The 16,999-nt window shown below is 41.6% G+C and overlaps 1 protein-coding gene across 1 annotated transcript in view; it reads left to right on the top strand.

Moving 5' to 3' along the window:
• Positions 1-16,999, top strand: part of cubn (cubilin) — a 209,237-nt gene that overhangs the window by 2,287 nt on the left and 189,951 nt on the right. Inside the window, exons 4-5 of the mRNA XM_033039905.1 lie at positions 6,352-6,520; positions 12,233-12,328. Coding sequence (XP_032895796.1) covers positions 6,352-6,520; positions 12,233-12,328 — 265 coding nt within the window. The remainder of the gene's footprint in view (positions 1-6,351; positions 6,521-12,232; positions 12,329-16,999) is intronic.

Genomic DNA, 16,999 nt, shown 5'->3' with positions numbered 1-16,999 from the left:
AAAAAATTAAAAATAACAATATAAGGCAAAAAAAAAACACAACAGAACCCAAAATCCCAAGTGCAACCCAGGCAGTTTGTAGTTCAGAGTTTAGTTGGAGTTAGTCGTGTTCAATAGAAACATAGAAACATAGAAATTAGGTGCAGGAGTAGGCCATTTGGCCCTTCGAGCCTGCACCGCCATTCAATATGATCATGGCTGATCATCCAACTCAGTATCCTGTACCTGCCTTCTCTCCATACCCTCTGATCCCCTTAGCCACAAGGGCCACATCTAACTCCCTCTTAAATATAGTCAATGAACTGGCCTCGACTACCCTCTGTGGCAGGGAGTTCCAGAGATTCACCACTCTCTGTGTGAAAAAAGTTCTTCTCATCTCGGTTTTAAAGGATTTCCCCCTTATCCTTAAGCTGTGACCCCTTGTCCTGGACTTCCCCAACATCGGGAGCAATCTTCCTGCATCTAGCCTGTCCAACCCCTTAAGAATTTTGTAAGTTTCTATAAGATCCCCTCTCAATCTCCTAAATTCTAGAAAGTATAAACCAAGTCTATCCAGTCTTTCTTCATAAGACAGTCCTGACATCCCAGGAATCAGTCTGGTGAACCTTCTCTGCACTCCCTCTATGGCAATAATGTCCTTCCTCAGATTTGGAGATCAAAACTGTACGCAATACTCCAGGTGTGGTCTCACCAAGACCCTGTACAACTGCAGTAGAACCTCCCTGCTCCTATACTCAAATCCTTTTGCTATGAAAGCTAACATACCATTCGCTTTCTTCACTGCCTGCTGCACCTGCATGCCCACTTTCAATGACTGGTGTACCATGACACCCAGGTCTCGCTGCATCTCCCCTTTTCCTAGTCGGCCACCATTTAGATAATAGTCTGCTTTCCTGTTTTTGCCACCAAAATGGATAACCTCACATTTATCCACATTATACTGCATCTGCCAAACATTTGCCCACTCACCCAGCCTATCCAAGTCACCTTGCAGTCTCCTAGCATCCTCCTCACAGCTAACACTGTCCCCCAGCTTAGTGTCATCCACAAACTTGGCGATATTGCCTTCAATTCCCTCATCCAGATCATTAATATATATTGTAAATAGCTAGGGTCCCAGCACTGAGCCTTGCGGTACCTCACTAGTCACTGCCTGCCATTGTGAAAAGGACCCGTTTACTCCTACTCTTTGCTTCCTGTTCGCCAGCCAGTTTTCTATCCACATCAATACTGAACCCCCAATGCCGTGTGCTTTAAGTTTGTAAACTAATCTCTTATGTGGGACCTTGTCGAAAGCCTTCTGGAAGTCCAGATACACCAAATCCACTGGTTCTCCCCTATCCACGCTACTAGTTACATCCTCGAAAAATTCTATAAGATTCGTCAGACATGATTTACCTTTTGTAAATCCATGCTGACTTTGTCCAATGATTTCACCACTTTCCAAATGTGCTGCTATCCCATCTTTAATAACTGACTCTAGCAGTTTCCCCACTACCGATGTTAGACTAACTGCTCTGTAATTCTCCGTTTTCTCTCTCCCTCCCTTCTTAAAAAGTGCGGTTACGTTTGCTACCCGCCAATCCTCAGGAACTACTCCAGAATCTAAAGAGTTTTGAAAGATTATTACTAATGCATCCACTATTTCTGGAGCTACTTCCTTAAGTACTCTGGGATGCAGCCTATCTGGCCCTGGGGATTTATCGGCCTTTAATCCATTTAATTTACCCAACACCACTTCCCGGCTAACCTGGATTTCACTCAATTCCTCCAACTCCTTTGACCCGCGGTCCCCTGCTATTTCCGGCAGATTATTTATGTCTTCCTTAGTGAAGACGGAACCAAAGTAGTTATTCAATTGGTCCGCCATATCCTTGTTCCCCATGATCAACTCACCTGTTTCTGACTGCAAGGGACCTACATTTGTTTTAACTAATCTCTTTCTTTTCACATATCTATAAAAACTTTTGCAGTCAGTTTTTATGTTCCCTGCCAGTTTTCTTTCATAATCTATTTTTCCTTTCCTAATTAAGCCCTTTGTCCTCCTCTGCTGGTCTCTGAATTTCTCCCAGTCCTCCGGTATGCTGCTTTTTCTGGCTAATTTGTACGCATCATCCTTCGCTTTGATACTATCCCTGATTTCCCTTGTTATCCACGGATGCACTACCTTCCCTGATTTATTCTTTTGCCAAACTGGGATGAACAATTTTTGTAGTTCATCCATGCAGTCTTTAAATGTCTTCCATTGCATATCCACCGTCAACCCTTTTAGAATTAATTGCCAGTCAATCTTGGCCAATTCACGTCTCATACCCTCAAAGTTACCTTTCTTTAAGTTCAGAACCATTGTTTCTGAATTAACAATGTCACTCTCCATCCTAATGAAGAACTCAACCATATTATGGTCACTCTTGCCCAAGGGGGCACGTACAACAAGACTGCTAACTAACCCTTCCTCATTACTCAATACCCAGTCTAAAATAGCCTGCTCTCTCGTTGGTTCCTCTACATGTTGATTTAGATAACTATCCCGCATACATTCCAAAAAATCCTCTTCCTCAGCACCCCTGCCAATTTGATTCACCCAATCTATATGTAGATTGAAGTCACCCATTATAACGGTTTTGCCTTTGTCGCACGCATTTCTAATTTCCTGTTTGATACCATCTCCAACTTCACTACTACTGTTAGGTGGCCTGTACACAACACCCACCAGCGTTTTCTGCCCCTTAGTGTTTCGCAGCTCTACCCATACCGATTCCACATCCTCCAAACTAATGTCCTTCCTTTCCATTGCGTTAATCTCCTTTCTAATCAGCAACGCTACCCCACCTCCTTTTCCTTTCTCTCTATCCCTCCTGAATATTGAATATCCCTGGATGTTCAGCTCCCAGCCTTTGTCACCCTTGAGCCATGTCTCCGTGATCCCAACTATATCATAGTCATTAATAGCTATCTGCACATTCAACTCATCCACCTTATTACGAATGCTCCTTGCATTGAGACACAAAGCCTTCAGGCTTGTTTTTACAACACTCTTACCCCTTATACAATTTTGTTGAAAAGTGGCCCTTTTTGATTTTTGCCCTGGATTTTCCGGCCTGCCACTTTTACTTTTCACCTTGCTACCTATTGCTTCTACACTCATTTTACACCCCTCTGTCTCTACGCTCACACATTTAAGAAACCCTTTCCCTTTAACTCCATCCTCCACTAGCCCATTCGACACCCCACCCCCCTTATTCAGTTTAAAACCACCCGTGTAGCAGTGGCAAACCTGCCTGCCAGAATGCTGGTCCCACACCTGTTAAGATGCAATCCGTCCCTTTTGTACAGTTCCCCCTTATCCCAAAACAGATCTCAGTGATCTAAGAATCTAAATCCCTGCCCCGTGCACCAGTTCCTCAGCCACACGTTCAGGTCCCGTATCTCCCTGTTCCTGCTCTCGCCAGCACGAGGAACTGGAAGCAAACCGGAGATAACAACCCTGGAGGTCCTGCTTTTCAGCATTTTTCCGAGCTCTCTAAAGTCACGCTGCAGAATATTCATCCCCTTCTTTCCGACATCGTTTGTGCCGACATGCACTACCACTTCCGGATGTTCACCTTCGCCTTTGAGGATTTTCTGCACTCTGTCCGTGACATCCTGGATCCTGGCACCAGGAAGGCAGCACACCATCCTCGCATCCCGTCTGTTGCCGCAGAAACCCCTGTCCGTACCTCTCACAATGGAGTCTCCCACTACAATGGCGTTGCCTGCCTTAGGCCTTTTTGGTTTGGGCTCAACAGCCCTATTCGCATCACAAGCCAGTCCGCCGCCCAGTGTAAACACCTCTTCTGTCCCGACAGCTTCTAAGTGGGTGAACCTGTTCACAAGAGGTACAACACCCGGGGACATTGGCATTCCATGCTTCCCTCCCATTCTCACTGTCTCCCACCTTCTCTCTTCCAGTACCTTAGGTGTAACAATCGTACTGTAGGACTTGTCGAGGAATGACTCCGTTTCTCGGACGAACCGGAGGTCATCCACTTGCTTCTCCAGTTCCCCAACACGGCCCTTCAGGAGCTCTACCTGGATGCACCTCTCGCATTTGTAGCAGCCAGAGGCACCGGCGGTGTCCTTGACCTCCCACAAACTGCAAGCATCGCACTGAATCAGCTTGCCTGACATCTCCTTCTTTCGTCTCCTAAGACTCTCGAGCCAAAGACTCACAGGGCACTTCCCTCACAAGGCCGCTAACTCACTGCCGCTCGCTAAGAGCAGTCTTGCTTAAATTGACTGATAAATTGCCTGATTTACCAATTTACAAACCAAATTCCTCAGTTTTCAACTGTTTTCCCAGCACTGACTCACTTCTCTCCTCCCACTTGGGCTAGAGCCAATCAGTCGTATCTCTTGCTAAACTCCTGCTGCTGTTGTTGCTCCCAAACCTACAGCAGTTCTGAGTCAAGCCTGCCTGTCCTTGACCTGTACTTTAACTGTTTTCACTTCTCTCCTCCCACTTGGGCTAGAGCCAATCAGTCGTATCTCTTGCTAACCTACTGCTGCTGCTGTTGTTGCTCCCAAAGCTACAGCAGTTCTGATAATCTGATGGTTGCTGAGACACAGCTGGTCCTGAGCCTGAACTTTACAGTTTTCAGATTCATCCTGTAAAACATACCTGTAAATCATACAGCTGTACTGAGAAAATATTCTCCCCTCGGGATCTTTATCGAGAGATATAATTCTTATTTTATTAGGAGGAAATTATCTAGTTTTGGCCATTTGTTTTTTACTTCTTTTTTTTAGTTTATTATTAATTTATTGAACATGATAAAAAATACAAACACAAATAAACTTGTAAGCAATAAAAAAAGAAGAAAATAAAACACAAAGGAAAACAAACAAATAGTAACTCAAATAATACAAATAATATTGTTCATGTTCAAAAGGGGTAAGAAGAAGTTCGAAAACTTTTCTGGTCCTACCCCCTCTTATTTTCTATACATTTTCATGGAAAAACAGAATAATGGGAACAAATGGACCCAAAATCTGGTGAACAGTCCACAAACAAGAAATAATCAAACAGAAAAGAAAATCACTGGTCCAGCTCATAACCATTCAATATTTTGTTTCTGAAGAGTGTTTTTAGTTTGAATAGAGTCTTACATTTTTTCAGCTCATCATGGCAGTTATTCCAAAGACTAACACCCTTTGCTGTAACATAATGGAGTTTTGCATTAGTTCTTATTGCCGGTTTTTCGAATATATAGGTTCCTCTCAGGTTGTGGTTGCTTTCTCTCCATTGGAACAACCCCTGGATATTACAAGGCAATTGCTGATTAGCTGCTTTGAACATAATTTGGATAGTTTTATAATCTGTCAGATCTTGAAATTTTAACGTTTTTAGTCTGATAAATAATGGTTTTGTTGATTGTCTGTAGGTGGTTTTACGTATAATTCATATTGATCTTTTTTGGAGGATGAAGATTGGATGTGTATTTGTTTTGTATGTGTTCCCCCATACCTCCACACAGTAGATCATGTTTGGGAGTATGAGGGAGCAGTACAACATATACAGGGGGGCTTGATTTAGTAGGTCTCTGGCTTTATTCAGTATTGCAATTGATTTGGATATTTTGGCTTTAATATAATTTATGTGAGGTTTCCAAGTTAATTTGTTGTCAATTAATACTCCAAGAAATTTTATTTCAGATACTATTTCTATTTCTGTGCCATTTATCATGAGCTTTTTCTCTGTGTTGGTTGATCGATTTCCAAATATTATGAATTTTGTTTTACTTAAATTCAATGTGAGTTTATTTTCGTCAAACCAGATCTTCATCCTGCTCAATTCCTTTTCCATACTATCCAGGAGCTGTTCCAAGTTGTCTCCACATCAGAGTAAGTTAGTATCATCAGCGAAGAGAATAGTTTCAAGAGTTTTTGACACTTCACATATATTATTGATATACAAAATGAATAATAATGGCCCTAACACTGAGCCCTGGGGCACCCCACACGTAACCTGCAGTAATTGTGATTTATGGTTTTGTATTTCGACATATTGTTCCCGGTTCTGTAGGTAGCTGGATAGCCATGATAGTGCGATGCCTCTAATGCCATATCTTTGTAGTTTCTTTATTAGTAACTCGTGGTCTACGGTGTCAAATGCTTTTTTTAAGTCCAGTTGTTCTGTTTGTTGCGGATGGTGGAATTGTTTATTAACTTGCCTGTACTGAATGGGATTTTCTGTGATACATTGTTTGAGCAGATCCAGTTTTCCATGCAATTAGATCTTGAAAATAAACTCGAAAACTTGCCCTGCTGATTTAATAATAGTCTGTCTTTTGATCTGTAATCCACTCATAGCCTAAGTATCACTGTATCTGTGAAGATGGGTGGAGTCAGCCCTCTATTGGCTCAGTTTGCAGTTCTGATATTGATGAATGCAGCCTTCCATTTCAACCCTGCTCAACAAATCCTCCAGTATCATGCTTAAACTCCCCAGGTTCTTACTCTTGTGAGAACTGCCCAACAGGTAATACACGTTCTTATTTCAATATTAAATCCATTTAAATATTTTATAATTATTTATTTATCATCAGGAACCAGATATTAAAATGTGTATCATTAACTTCTATTATTAGAATACAGTAATTTAAAAGTGTATCTTTTGGATGAAAGTATACATTTTGATAAAATGTCCACAGGCTGGGAAGGAGATGGTCATAGGTGCCAGGATATCGATGAGAGTAAGACCAATATTGGAGGATGTTCTGCAGCACCATTTGTCCAATGCATTAATGTTTTGGGATATTATCATTGCGGTTTATGTCCAGCAGATATGTATTTCTGTTGTTATCTCTTGGTCTAGCTCATTGATACACACATGGAGAGGTGTTTATATGTGACATTGGTTCAAAAACCTGAAATCATTTACAACTTGTATTTAGTTTTGAACTTGCAATAATTAGTGATGATCTGAGGGATCTGAAGACGTATATTGCTGTAAACAAGAGATTCACACGATATGTAATCCAAGATCATCTTTAATTGTTATGTAAACTATAGCAGTACAGTAGATCGTTAGTTGTCAGAGCATCCTGACTGCTTCCAGAACTGAGCAGTGTAGGAAGTGGGTGTTAATATAAATGATACAATAAGGTGAGGTTAGTGATGCTAGCCTATTATGATTGGTTGTCATGCATCAACCAATCTACAATACGTAACAATTTTAAATATAGTAAAGCAATATTTTGTAGTGTTCCTTGCTAAGTAGAAATCAATTAAAATTGAATGCCACTCATTACTAGATTGATGGTAGTTATATGGAATATTAGGACTAATAACGTCCACTGATACTTAACAAAATTCTAAAAATGAATAATATCAACTCCATCTGACACAATATGGACCTAACTCAAAGTGCATTTTGTAGCTGCTTCACCATGCAGCAAACTTTGTGCTAGAGGTAGAATAAATGAATGTTTGGGGTGGTGAAGAGGATGCCAATTAAGTGGGCTGCTTTGTTGTGCTTCTTGTCAAGCTTCTTGAGAATTGTCGATGCAGCATTCATCGAGGCAAGTAGAAAGTGTTTGGCATGCCTTCGGGTGTCAGGAGTAGTTTCTGGCCAGTGCTGGCTGCCTCAGGATGTTGATGGAAGAAGATGTAGCAAGAGTAATACCACTGAATGTCAAGGGTGGATGGTTAGACTCTACCATGTTGGAGATGCTCAACGCCAGACATTACATAGAAACATAGAACAGGAGGAGGCCATTCGGCCCTTCGAGCCAGCACCGCCATTCAATGTGATCATGGCTGATCATCCAATTCAGTATCCCGTACCTGCCTTCTCTCCATATCCCTTTAGCCACAAGGGCCACATCTAACTCCCTCTTAAATATAGCCAATGAATTGGCCTCAATTACCTTCTGTGGCAGAGAATTCCAGAGATTCACCACTCTCTGTGTGAAAAAAGTTTTTCTCATCTCAGTCCTAAAAGACTTCCCCCTTATCCTTAAACTGTGACCCCTTGTTCTGGACTTCCCCAACATCGGGAACAATCTTCCTGCATCGTCCCCTATCAATAACCCGTGCCTGCCTTCCCCCCATATCCCTTGACTCCACTAGCACCTAGAGCTCTATCTAACTCTCTTAAATCCATCCAGTGATTTGGCCTCCACTGCCCTCTGTGGCAGGGAACTCCATAAATTCACAACTCTCTGGGTGAAAAGGTTTTTTCTCACCTCAGTCTTAAATGATCCCCCTTTATTCTAAGACTGTGGCCCCTGGTTCTGGACTTGCCCAACATTGGGAACATTTTTCCTGCATCTAGCTTGACCAGTCCTTTTATAATTTTATATTTTCGATAAGATACCCCTTCATCCTTACTTACAAAATTCTTAAGGGGTTGGACAGGCTAGATGCAGGAAGATTTTTCCCAATGTTGGGGAAGTCCAGGACAAGGGGTCACAGTTTAAGGATAAAGGGGAAATCCTTTAGGGCCGAGATGAGAAAAACATTTTTCACACAGAGAGTGGTGAATCTCTGGAACTCTCTGCCACAGAAGGTAGTTGAGGCCAGTTCATTGGCTATATTTAAGAGGGAGTTAGATGTGGCCCTTGTGGCTAAATGGATCAGGGGGTATGGAGAGAAGGCAGGTACAGGATACTGAGTTGGATGATCAGCCATGATCATATTGAATGGTGGTGCAGGCTCAAATGGCCTACTCCTGCACCAGTTTTCTATATTTCTATCCTAAACTCCAGTGAATACAAGCCTAGTCTTTTCAATCTTTCCTCATATGACAGTCCCGCCATCCCAGGGATCAATCTCGTGAATCTACGCTGCACTGCCTCAATCACAAGGATGTCCTTCCTCAAATTAGGAGACCAGAACTGTACACAATACTCCAGATATGGTCTCACCAGAGCCCTATACAACTCCAGAAGAACCTCTTTATTCCTATACTGAAATCCTCTTGTTATGAAGGCCAACATTCCATTAGCTTTCTTCACTGCCTGCTGTGCCTGCGCGCTAACTTTCAGTGACCGGTGTACAAGGACGCCCAGGTCTCGGTGTACCTCCCCCTTACCTAACCTAACCCCATTGAGATAATAATCTGCCCCCTTGTTTTTGCCGCCAAAGTGGATAACCTCACATTTATCTATATTATACTGCATCTGCCACGCATCTGCCCACTCACTCAACCTGTCCAGGTCACCCTGCAACCTCCTAACATCCTCTTCACAGTTCACACTGCTACCCAGCTTTGTGTCACCCGCAAACTTGCTAGTGTTGCTCCTAATTCCCTCTTCCAAATCATTAATTAAACAGTTGTGGCCCCAACACCGAGCTTTGCGGCACTCCACTCGCCACTGCCTGCCATTCTGAAAAGGACCTGTTCACTCCTACTCTTTGCTTCCGGTCTGCCAACCAATTTTCTATCCATGTCAACACCCTACCCCCAATACCATGTGCTCTAATTTTAGTCACCAGTCTCCCGTGCGGGACCTTATCAAAGGCTTTCTGAAAGTCTAGATACACAACATCCACTGGCACCCATTCATCCATTTTATTTGTCGCATCCTCAAAAAATTCCAGAAGATTAGTCAAGCATGATTTCCCTTTCATAAATCCATGTTGACTTGGACTAATCCTTTTACTGCTATCCAAATGCCCCGTTATTACCTCTTTAATAATTGACTCCAGCATCTTTCCCACCACCGAAGTCAGGCTAACTGGTCTGTAATTCCCCCTTTTCTCTCTCGCTCCTTTCTTGAAAAGTGGGATAACATTAGCTATTCTCCAATCCACAGGAACTGATCCAGAATCTATTGAACATTGGGAAAATGATCACCAATGTGTCCACTATTTCTAGAGCCGCCTCTCTGAAGACCCTGGGATGCAGACCATCAGGTCCAGGGGATTTATCATCCTTCAGTCCCATTAGCCTACCCAATACTATTTCTCGCCTAATGACATTTTCTTCCATTCCTCTACCCCCTTAGATCCTCTGTCCTCCAGTACATCTGGGAGATTGTTTGTGTAATCCTTAGTGAAGACAGTTCCTATTCAACTCTTCTGCCATTTCCTTGTTGCCCATAATATGATTTCCTTGTTGTCATTGTTATGATGCAAATGTCATCTGCTATTTGTCAGCTCGCGTCAGAATGGTAGCTAGCACAGGTAGCTACCACATGCACAGATGGGCCACTTCATTTGTTGAGGGGTATGAATGGAATTGATCATAGAGCAGAAACTGCAGCTTCTGTGCAGATGTTGAGGAGATTAATACACAGAGTAGTAGGTAGGTGTGAATTAAATGGGCTGTTCTGCCATGGATTGCTGCTCTCTTGTATTGTGGCAAATTAAATCACAGTCCTGATTTGTGCCATTAGATGTTGGAATGGTTTTGGGATGTCTTAAGGTGAGTGATACACCAGAGGAGACCCAGCATCAGACCATCACGCTATTTATGTGTCTGGCCCAGTTTAGTTTCTGATCAAAGGTAATTCCCAGGACATTTAAGGTGCATAAATTGGTTGTTGGCATATTTTTGAATGTAGGGGGGTGTGCCTTAACTCCCTCTTGCTGGAGATAGTTATGTGGCATAAACATTACTTGATGTGCAAGTGTGTGTCTGAATGTATTTTTAGCCTTGCTATGTGGAGATACTTGATTTTCAGAACAGTTGAGAATGAAAATAAACATTGTACAATTATCAGCAAATATTCTCACTTTTTGACCATATGAAGGTCATTGATGGCTGTTTGACCTAAGACACAGTCCTAAGGAACACCTGTAGAGAGTTTTCAGGCCACAAATTTGAACAACAACAACACCTACCTTCTTTCGTGCAAGATATTTCTCTAGCATTTGGAGTGATCGTTCCTTAATGCCCATTGACTTCATTTTCCGCATGGTGTTGCGATGCCATTCTTAGTCAAATACTGCTTCATTATTCAAAAATTCACTTTTATCTCTGGAGTACTGCCTTGCGATTTATCTTTGGCAAAGTCCTTTAAAAAGATCTGGAGTCAAGTAGTCCTGTAGAAAATCAGGCTTTGGTGAGCAAGTTATTAGGGGATAAGAACTGCTGGATAAAATAGTCAATAATACCCTCTATCACTGTTGATGATGAGGATATACTGATTGAGTAGTTATCAGGAGGATTGGATATCTCACGATTCTGTGAATGGGACATACCTGGACAACTTTCCATATTGTTCGCTGGATGCCTTTGTTACAACTATACTGGAATAGTTGGCTGGGATGTAGCTAGTTCTGCAGCATAGGTCTTATGTTCTGCTACTAGGAGGTTGTCTGGACTTTATGGTCTTTGCTGTATGTAGTGTTTCTGCTCTTTCTTGATATCATGTGTAGTAAATTGAATTGACTGAAGACTAACTTCAGTGGCAGTGGGGATTTCAGCATGAAATCAATATTGACCATCCAAGTCAAGTCAAATTCATTGTCATATGCACAATGAGATATAGGTACAATCAAAATTTTGATTTTAGCAGTATCACCGACATATAGACACATAGAAAATAGGTGCAGAAGTAGGCCATTTGGCCCTTCGAGCCTGCATCGCCATTCAATATGATCATGGCTGATCATCCAACTCAGTATCCCATCCCTGCCTTCTCTCCATACCCCCTGATTCCTTTAGCCACAAGGACCACATCTAACTCCCTCTTAAATATAGCAGTCAGAAATATAAACTCAAACATTCTGGCTGAATATGGTGGCAAATGCTTCCGCCTTTCTTTCAGCACATATGCACTCGGCATGCCTTTGTTAAGCATAGAGATATTCCTCTTCCCATTTAGTGGATCACCACCAACTCAATGGGTCAGGCAACATCTATATGTTTAAGAGACAGAAGTTTAGGGGTAACATGAGGGGGAACTTCTTTACTCAGAGAGTGGTAGCGGTGTGGAATGAGCTTCCAGTGGAAGTGGTGGCGGCAGGTTCGTTGGTATCATTTAAGAATAAATTGGATAGGCATATGGATGAGAAGGGAATGGAGGGTTATGGTATGAGTGCAGGCAGGTGGGACTAAGGGAAAAAACATTGTTTGGCACGGACTTGTAGGGCCGAGATGGCCTGTTTCCGTGCTGTAATTGTTAAATGGTTATATGGTTATCTGGTTATAAAGGAACATTTAACAGTGAAAATACTTTTTGATTGTGTATCTTGTTCTTAAATAACATCCTTTGCACAATATGGTTTATTTCCTTTGTAGGTTACCAGGGTGATGGGAAAATCTGCACCCTGATTGATTTATGCTCCGAGAACAATGGAGGATGTCATTGCTTGGCATCATGTACTTGCAATCCAGGTAAAATGCCAAAAATGTCACTAATACCCAGCAAGCTATTTTGTTCAAGCTTATTTGTGCTAATAAATTCTAAATTAGTGTTTCAACTGAGTTTTTCAAGTGTTTGAATTTGATTATTATGTGTTGCAAGTGTCAAGTGTCAAGTCAAGTGAGTTTATTGTCATGTGTTCCTGATAGGACAATGAAATTCTTGCTTTGCTTCAGCACACAGAACATAGTAGGCATTTACTACAAAACAGATCAGTGTGTCCATATACCATAATATAAATATATACCCACCTGAATAAATAAACTGATAAAGTGCAAATAACAGATAATGGGTTATTAATAATCAGAGTTTTGTCCGAGCCAGGTTTAATAGCCTGATGGCTGTGGGGAAGTAGCTATTCCTGAACCTGGTTGTTGCAGTCTTCAGGCTCCTGTACCTTCTGCAGGGAGATGAGTGTGTGGCCAGGATGGTGTGGGTCTTTGATGATACTGCCAGCCTTTTTGAGGCAGCGACTGCGATAAATCCCCTCGATGGAAGGAAGGTCAGAGCCGATGATGGACTGGGCAGTGTTTACTACTTTTTGTAGTCTTTTCCTCTCCAGGGCGCTCAAGTTGCCGAACAATGACAATCATTCTATTCAATATTGAAAATACAGATACTTAGGCATTGACCAGCATTTTTCCAATATTTAGACAAAATATCAAAGGTTTATTGATCTCATTTTTTCTCATGGGGAGGAATGATCTTACATAATATAATTTAATTTTCAGTTGAGAGTGAGACTGGGAAAAATAAAATGGACTGGGAAACTAGGTTTAATGATAAGATTGTAGTTATGCACTGACATGCATTTGAAGAGATATTTCATAATTATTGATAATATTACATTCCATTAAGAAAAAAACTACTACTGGAGGCTGATTAATCCATGGCTTACTAAATCAAGGAGAGTATCAAGTTGAAATAGAAGGCTGAACCTCTCGTGTTATTTATTACTCTCAGGTGACAACGTTCCGACTTGCACTTGTCCAGCTGATTATTTTGGAAATGGCCATGGAGACAATGGCTGCATTCCTGTCAATGATCTTTGTCAACACAGCAACCCGTGCGTGAATGGCCAATGTTTTGTAAGTTCTGATTATGCAAAGAGACAATATTTGTCAATATCTTTCACCACAATACTTCACAGAAAACTTTGATGGTTGTTTTGCAAATTAAATAAGCATATATCATAGACATTAGAAAAAAAAATGTTTTAGTGTATGTCATTGGCTATGGGAAATTTTTGTGACATTATATGGAAAGAGGAATATTTCGTGTATCTCCTCCTGCCAAGCTGTAACCAACCCAAAGGCGCAGTATGCAGTTCGTATATTGATTGCCTGTTTTTGCCATGAAGTTAGAATGTGGTGTGGGTGCAGCTATTGCATATGGTTCAAAGTAAATTGCAGTTTCTTGTGCTAAACCTTTGTATTTTTGCAGCCCATAAATTCAAGTTATAAATGCATTTGTGCTCTCGGATGGGCTGGAATCAACTGCACTCTGAACATTAACGACTGTGCCAGTAACCCATGTCAGAATGGAGGAAGCTGTACTGATGGCATCGCTGCTTACACTTGTACTTGCATGAGCAACTGGACAGGGCCAGAGTGTCAAATACAACAGCAAGGTAAAACAATGAAAGGTTCTGATTAATGCTTAATGTATGGAAGGAGTCCAGACTTTTTTAATCGATTATGATAAATTTCCTACAAATGTAACTTTTAGCCAAGTATGCAATTTTGTTGCATCATACAAAGTAGAAAGAGGCAATTTGGCAATTTGGCACATCAAGTATACATGGCTATCATAGCAATCCTATCAATCACATACCTCTTACTTATAACCTGATGATTGATTCCTTCTCAGATGGCCATCATCTCCACCCTATCATTTCCCACCTGATTTCTTTACTACCTACCTACCCAAGAATTAATTTACAGTAGCCAAGTAACTCGCCATTCAGCACATCCTATGAGTTATGAGTCTGCAACACAACCTGTACCAGCCTGCAGATTAGTTGCAATTTTTAATTGTATAATGTTTATAGACGTGAAGATGCATTGTTCTTCATTGTGCAGAAGCTCCCACTGTAGTATTCATTCAGAGTCTCGATGGACTACAAATATGTTAGGGATAAGGATATATCTCTACCATTAGTGAAAGTTCTGACTCAAATGTAATTGGTCCCTATAAAAAAGGATAAAAGGCCTGTCCCACTTTCACGACCTAATTCACGACCTCTGCCGAATTTGCCCTTGACTCGTACTCGCAGCATGGTCGTTACGAGGTCGTAGGAGGTCGTAGGTAGGTCGTAGGAGGTCGTGTTGCTAGTCGTGGCATCAAGTAGATCGGGGTGTCTTTTCAAGCATGATGAAAAATGTCCATGAGTAAAAAAGGTTGTGAATTAGGTCATGAAAGTGGGACAGGCCCTTGTCATTTATCTAACCTTGAATTATATAGTAGGAATTTCATTGTTCTGTAGTAGTACGTTTGACAATTAAGCATTCTTGGCACTTGAACTGTATAAATACTAAGATCACAATTTGCAAGAACTACTTGCAAGGGTTTCAATTAGTCTGGCAGAGGATGCAAGAGGCTCCAGATGTTGAAATCTGCAGAGAAAAACACCTGCTGGAGGAAAATCAGTGGTGGGGAAGTTATTGAAGAGAACTCTTAGGGATAGGATTTCCTTGTATTTAGCAGGGAAAACTGTTTGTACAGAGTTTGTACCTTCTCCCAATGGTTTTCTCCAGGTGCTTCGGTTTCCTCCCACACTCCAAAGACCCACAGGTTTGTCGATTAATTGGCTTCTGTAAATTATTAATTGTCTCTAGTGTGTAGGATAATGCTAATGTACAGGGTGATCATTGATTAGTGTGGACCCTGTGTGCCAAAGGGAAGTCCCTACCCTGAGCACAGGATCCCCCCAGGGTTGCGTCCTCAGCCCCCTACTGTACTCCCAGTACACACATGACTGTGTGGCTAGGTTCAGCTCCAACTCGATAATCAAGTTTGCTGATGACACTGTGGTGCTGGGCCTGATCTCAGGCAATGATGAGAAGGCCTACCGGGAGGAGGTGGCTGAATTGGCACTCTGGTGTCAAGACAACAGCCTCCTCTTGCACATCTAAAAAACGAAGGAGCTGATCGTGGACTTTAGGAGGGCACATCATCCGAGGATGTACACACCATTGAGGATAAATGGGGATACTGTGGATAGGGTGAGCTGTGTTAAATACCTGGGAGTCCACATCTCTGAGGATATGACATAGACATCACACACTGCAGCACTCGTGAGTAAGGCAAGGCAGCGCCTTTACTACCTCAGGCAATTGAGGAAATTCAGAGTGTCTCTGAGGATCCTCCAGTGCTTCTACTCAGCGGCTGTGGAAAGCATCTTGTCCGGAAATATCACAATTTGGTTTGGGAACTGTTCTGCCCAGGACAAGAAGGCTTTAAGATCTGCCCAGGACAAGAAGGCTTTAATGTAGTCATTAAGACCAGTAACCCTTGTCTTTTTGGGTACAGGGACAATAGTGGAGACTTTGAAGCAGATAGGAACAGTACAGATTTTCATGGACTGGTTGAAAAACAAAGTTTTCCATTATCATGGTTTCAGATTGAACAACTAAGAGATGAGAAAATGGACCATCAGTGCTCTATTGAAGCAAAAATATAGATCTTTTAGTTAACCATCTTGTGTGTAATTATTATGTAGTTTAGTGTCGTTCTGTTCAACCTGGACTAATGGATTGACTCAGATTTCCTCAGATTTCCCTGAAAATCAGTATTTGTACATCAGAGCACAAAAGTAACACAACAGCAAACAAGGTCTCAACTCCAAATTCCAATGGGCTTTTGGCAATAATTCAAGCTATACTAATGGTTCATAACTTCAAAGGAACTTTGAGTTGAAAGTTGATTTTTCTGCTGTGTTCTTTGTACCAGAGGTGTGCAAAACATGATTTTCAATCAAATCTGAGGGTGACCAGCCAACCTTCTTACTTTTATTTGGTACAGGAAGGTAGACAAAAATAGACTGGAACTGTTTTCCCTGGATTGAAGGAGGCTGAAAGATGACCTTATGGAGGTTGATGAAATCATGAGGGGCATAGATAAGGTGGATGATCACAGTCTTTTGCCAAGGGCATGGACGTCTAAAAGTAGAGGGTATAGGTTGCAGGTGAGAGAGGAAAAAAGGTGAGAGAGGTGGGTATTTGGAACAAACTGCAAGAGAATGTGGGAGAGGCAGGTAAAATTACAAAGTTTAAAAATACATTTTGGCAGGTTCACAGATAAGAATGGTATTGAGTGATTCAGCACAAATGCAGGCAAATGGGATTAGCTCAGGAAGGCACCTTGGTAAGCATCCATCAGTTGGCCCGAAATATGTTCATAATATTTTCATCTGTGGTTATCATTGGTCATATAGTCCCTCGGGTCTGTAATATCATTCAATAAGACCATGGCTCACACTTTATTTCATGTCCACTTTTTCACCCTATTCCTATATCCATTGATAAACCATATTGAAAAATATATATTTTTTGGTTTTAGTTTTAGAAATACAGTGCTGAAACAGGCCCTACCACAACGACTAGTGATCCCCACCCCCACTAGCACTATCCTACACACTAGAG

This window comes from Amblyraja radiata, chromosome 2 (genome assembly GCF_010909765.2).
Source record: "Amblyraja radiata isolate CabotCenter1 chromosome 2, sAmbRad1.1.pri, whole genome shotgun sequence".
NCBI classification, from domain to species: Eukaryota; Metazoa; Chordata; class Chondrichthyes; order Rajiformes; family Rajidae; genus Amblyraja; species Amblyraja radiata.
This window is presented reverse-complemented; position numbering and strand designations above follow the sequence as displayed.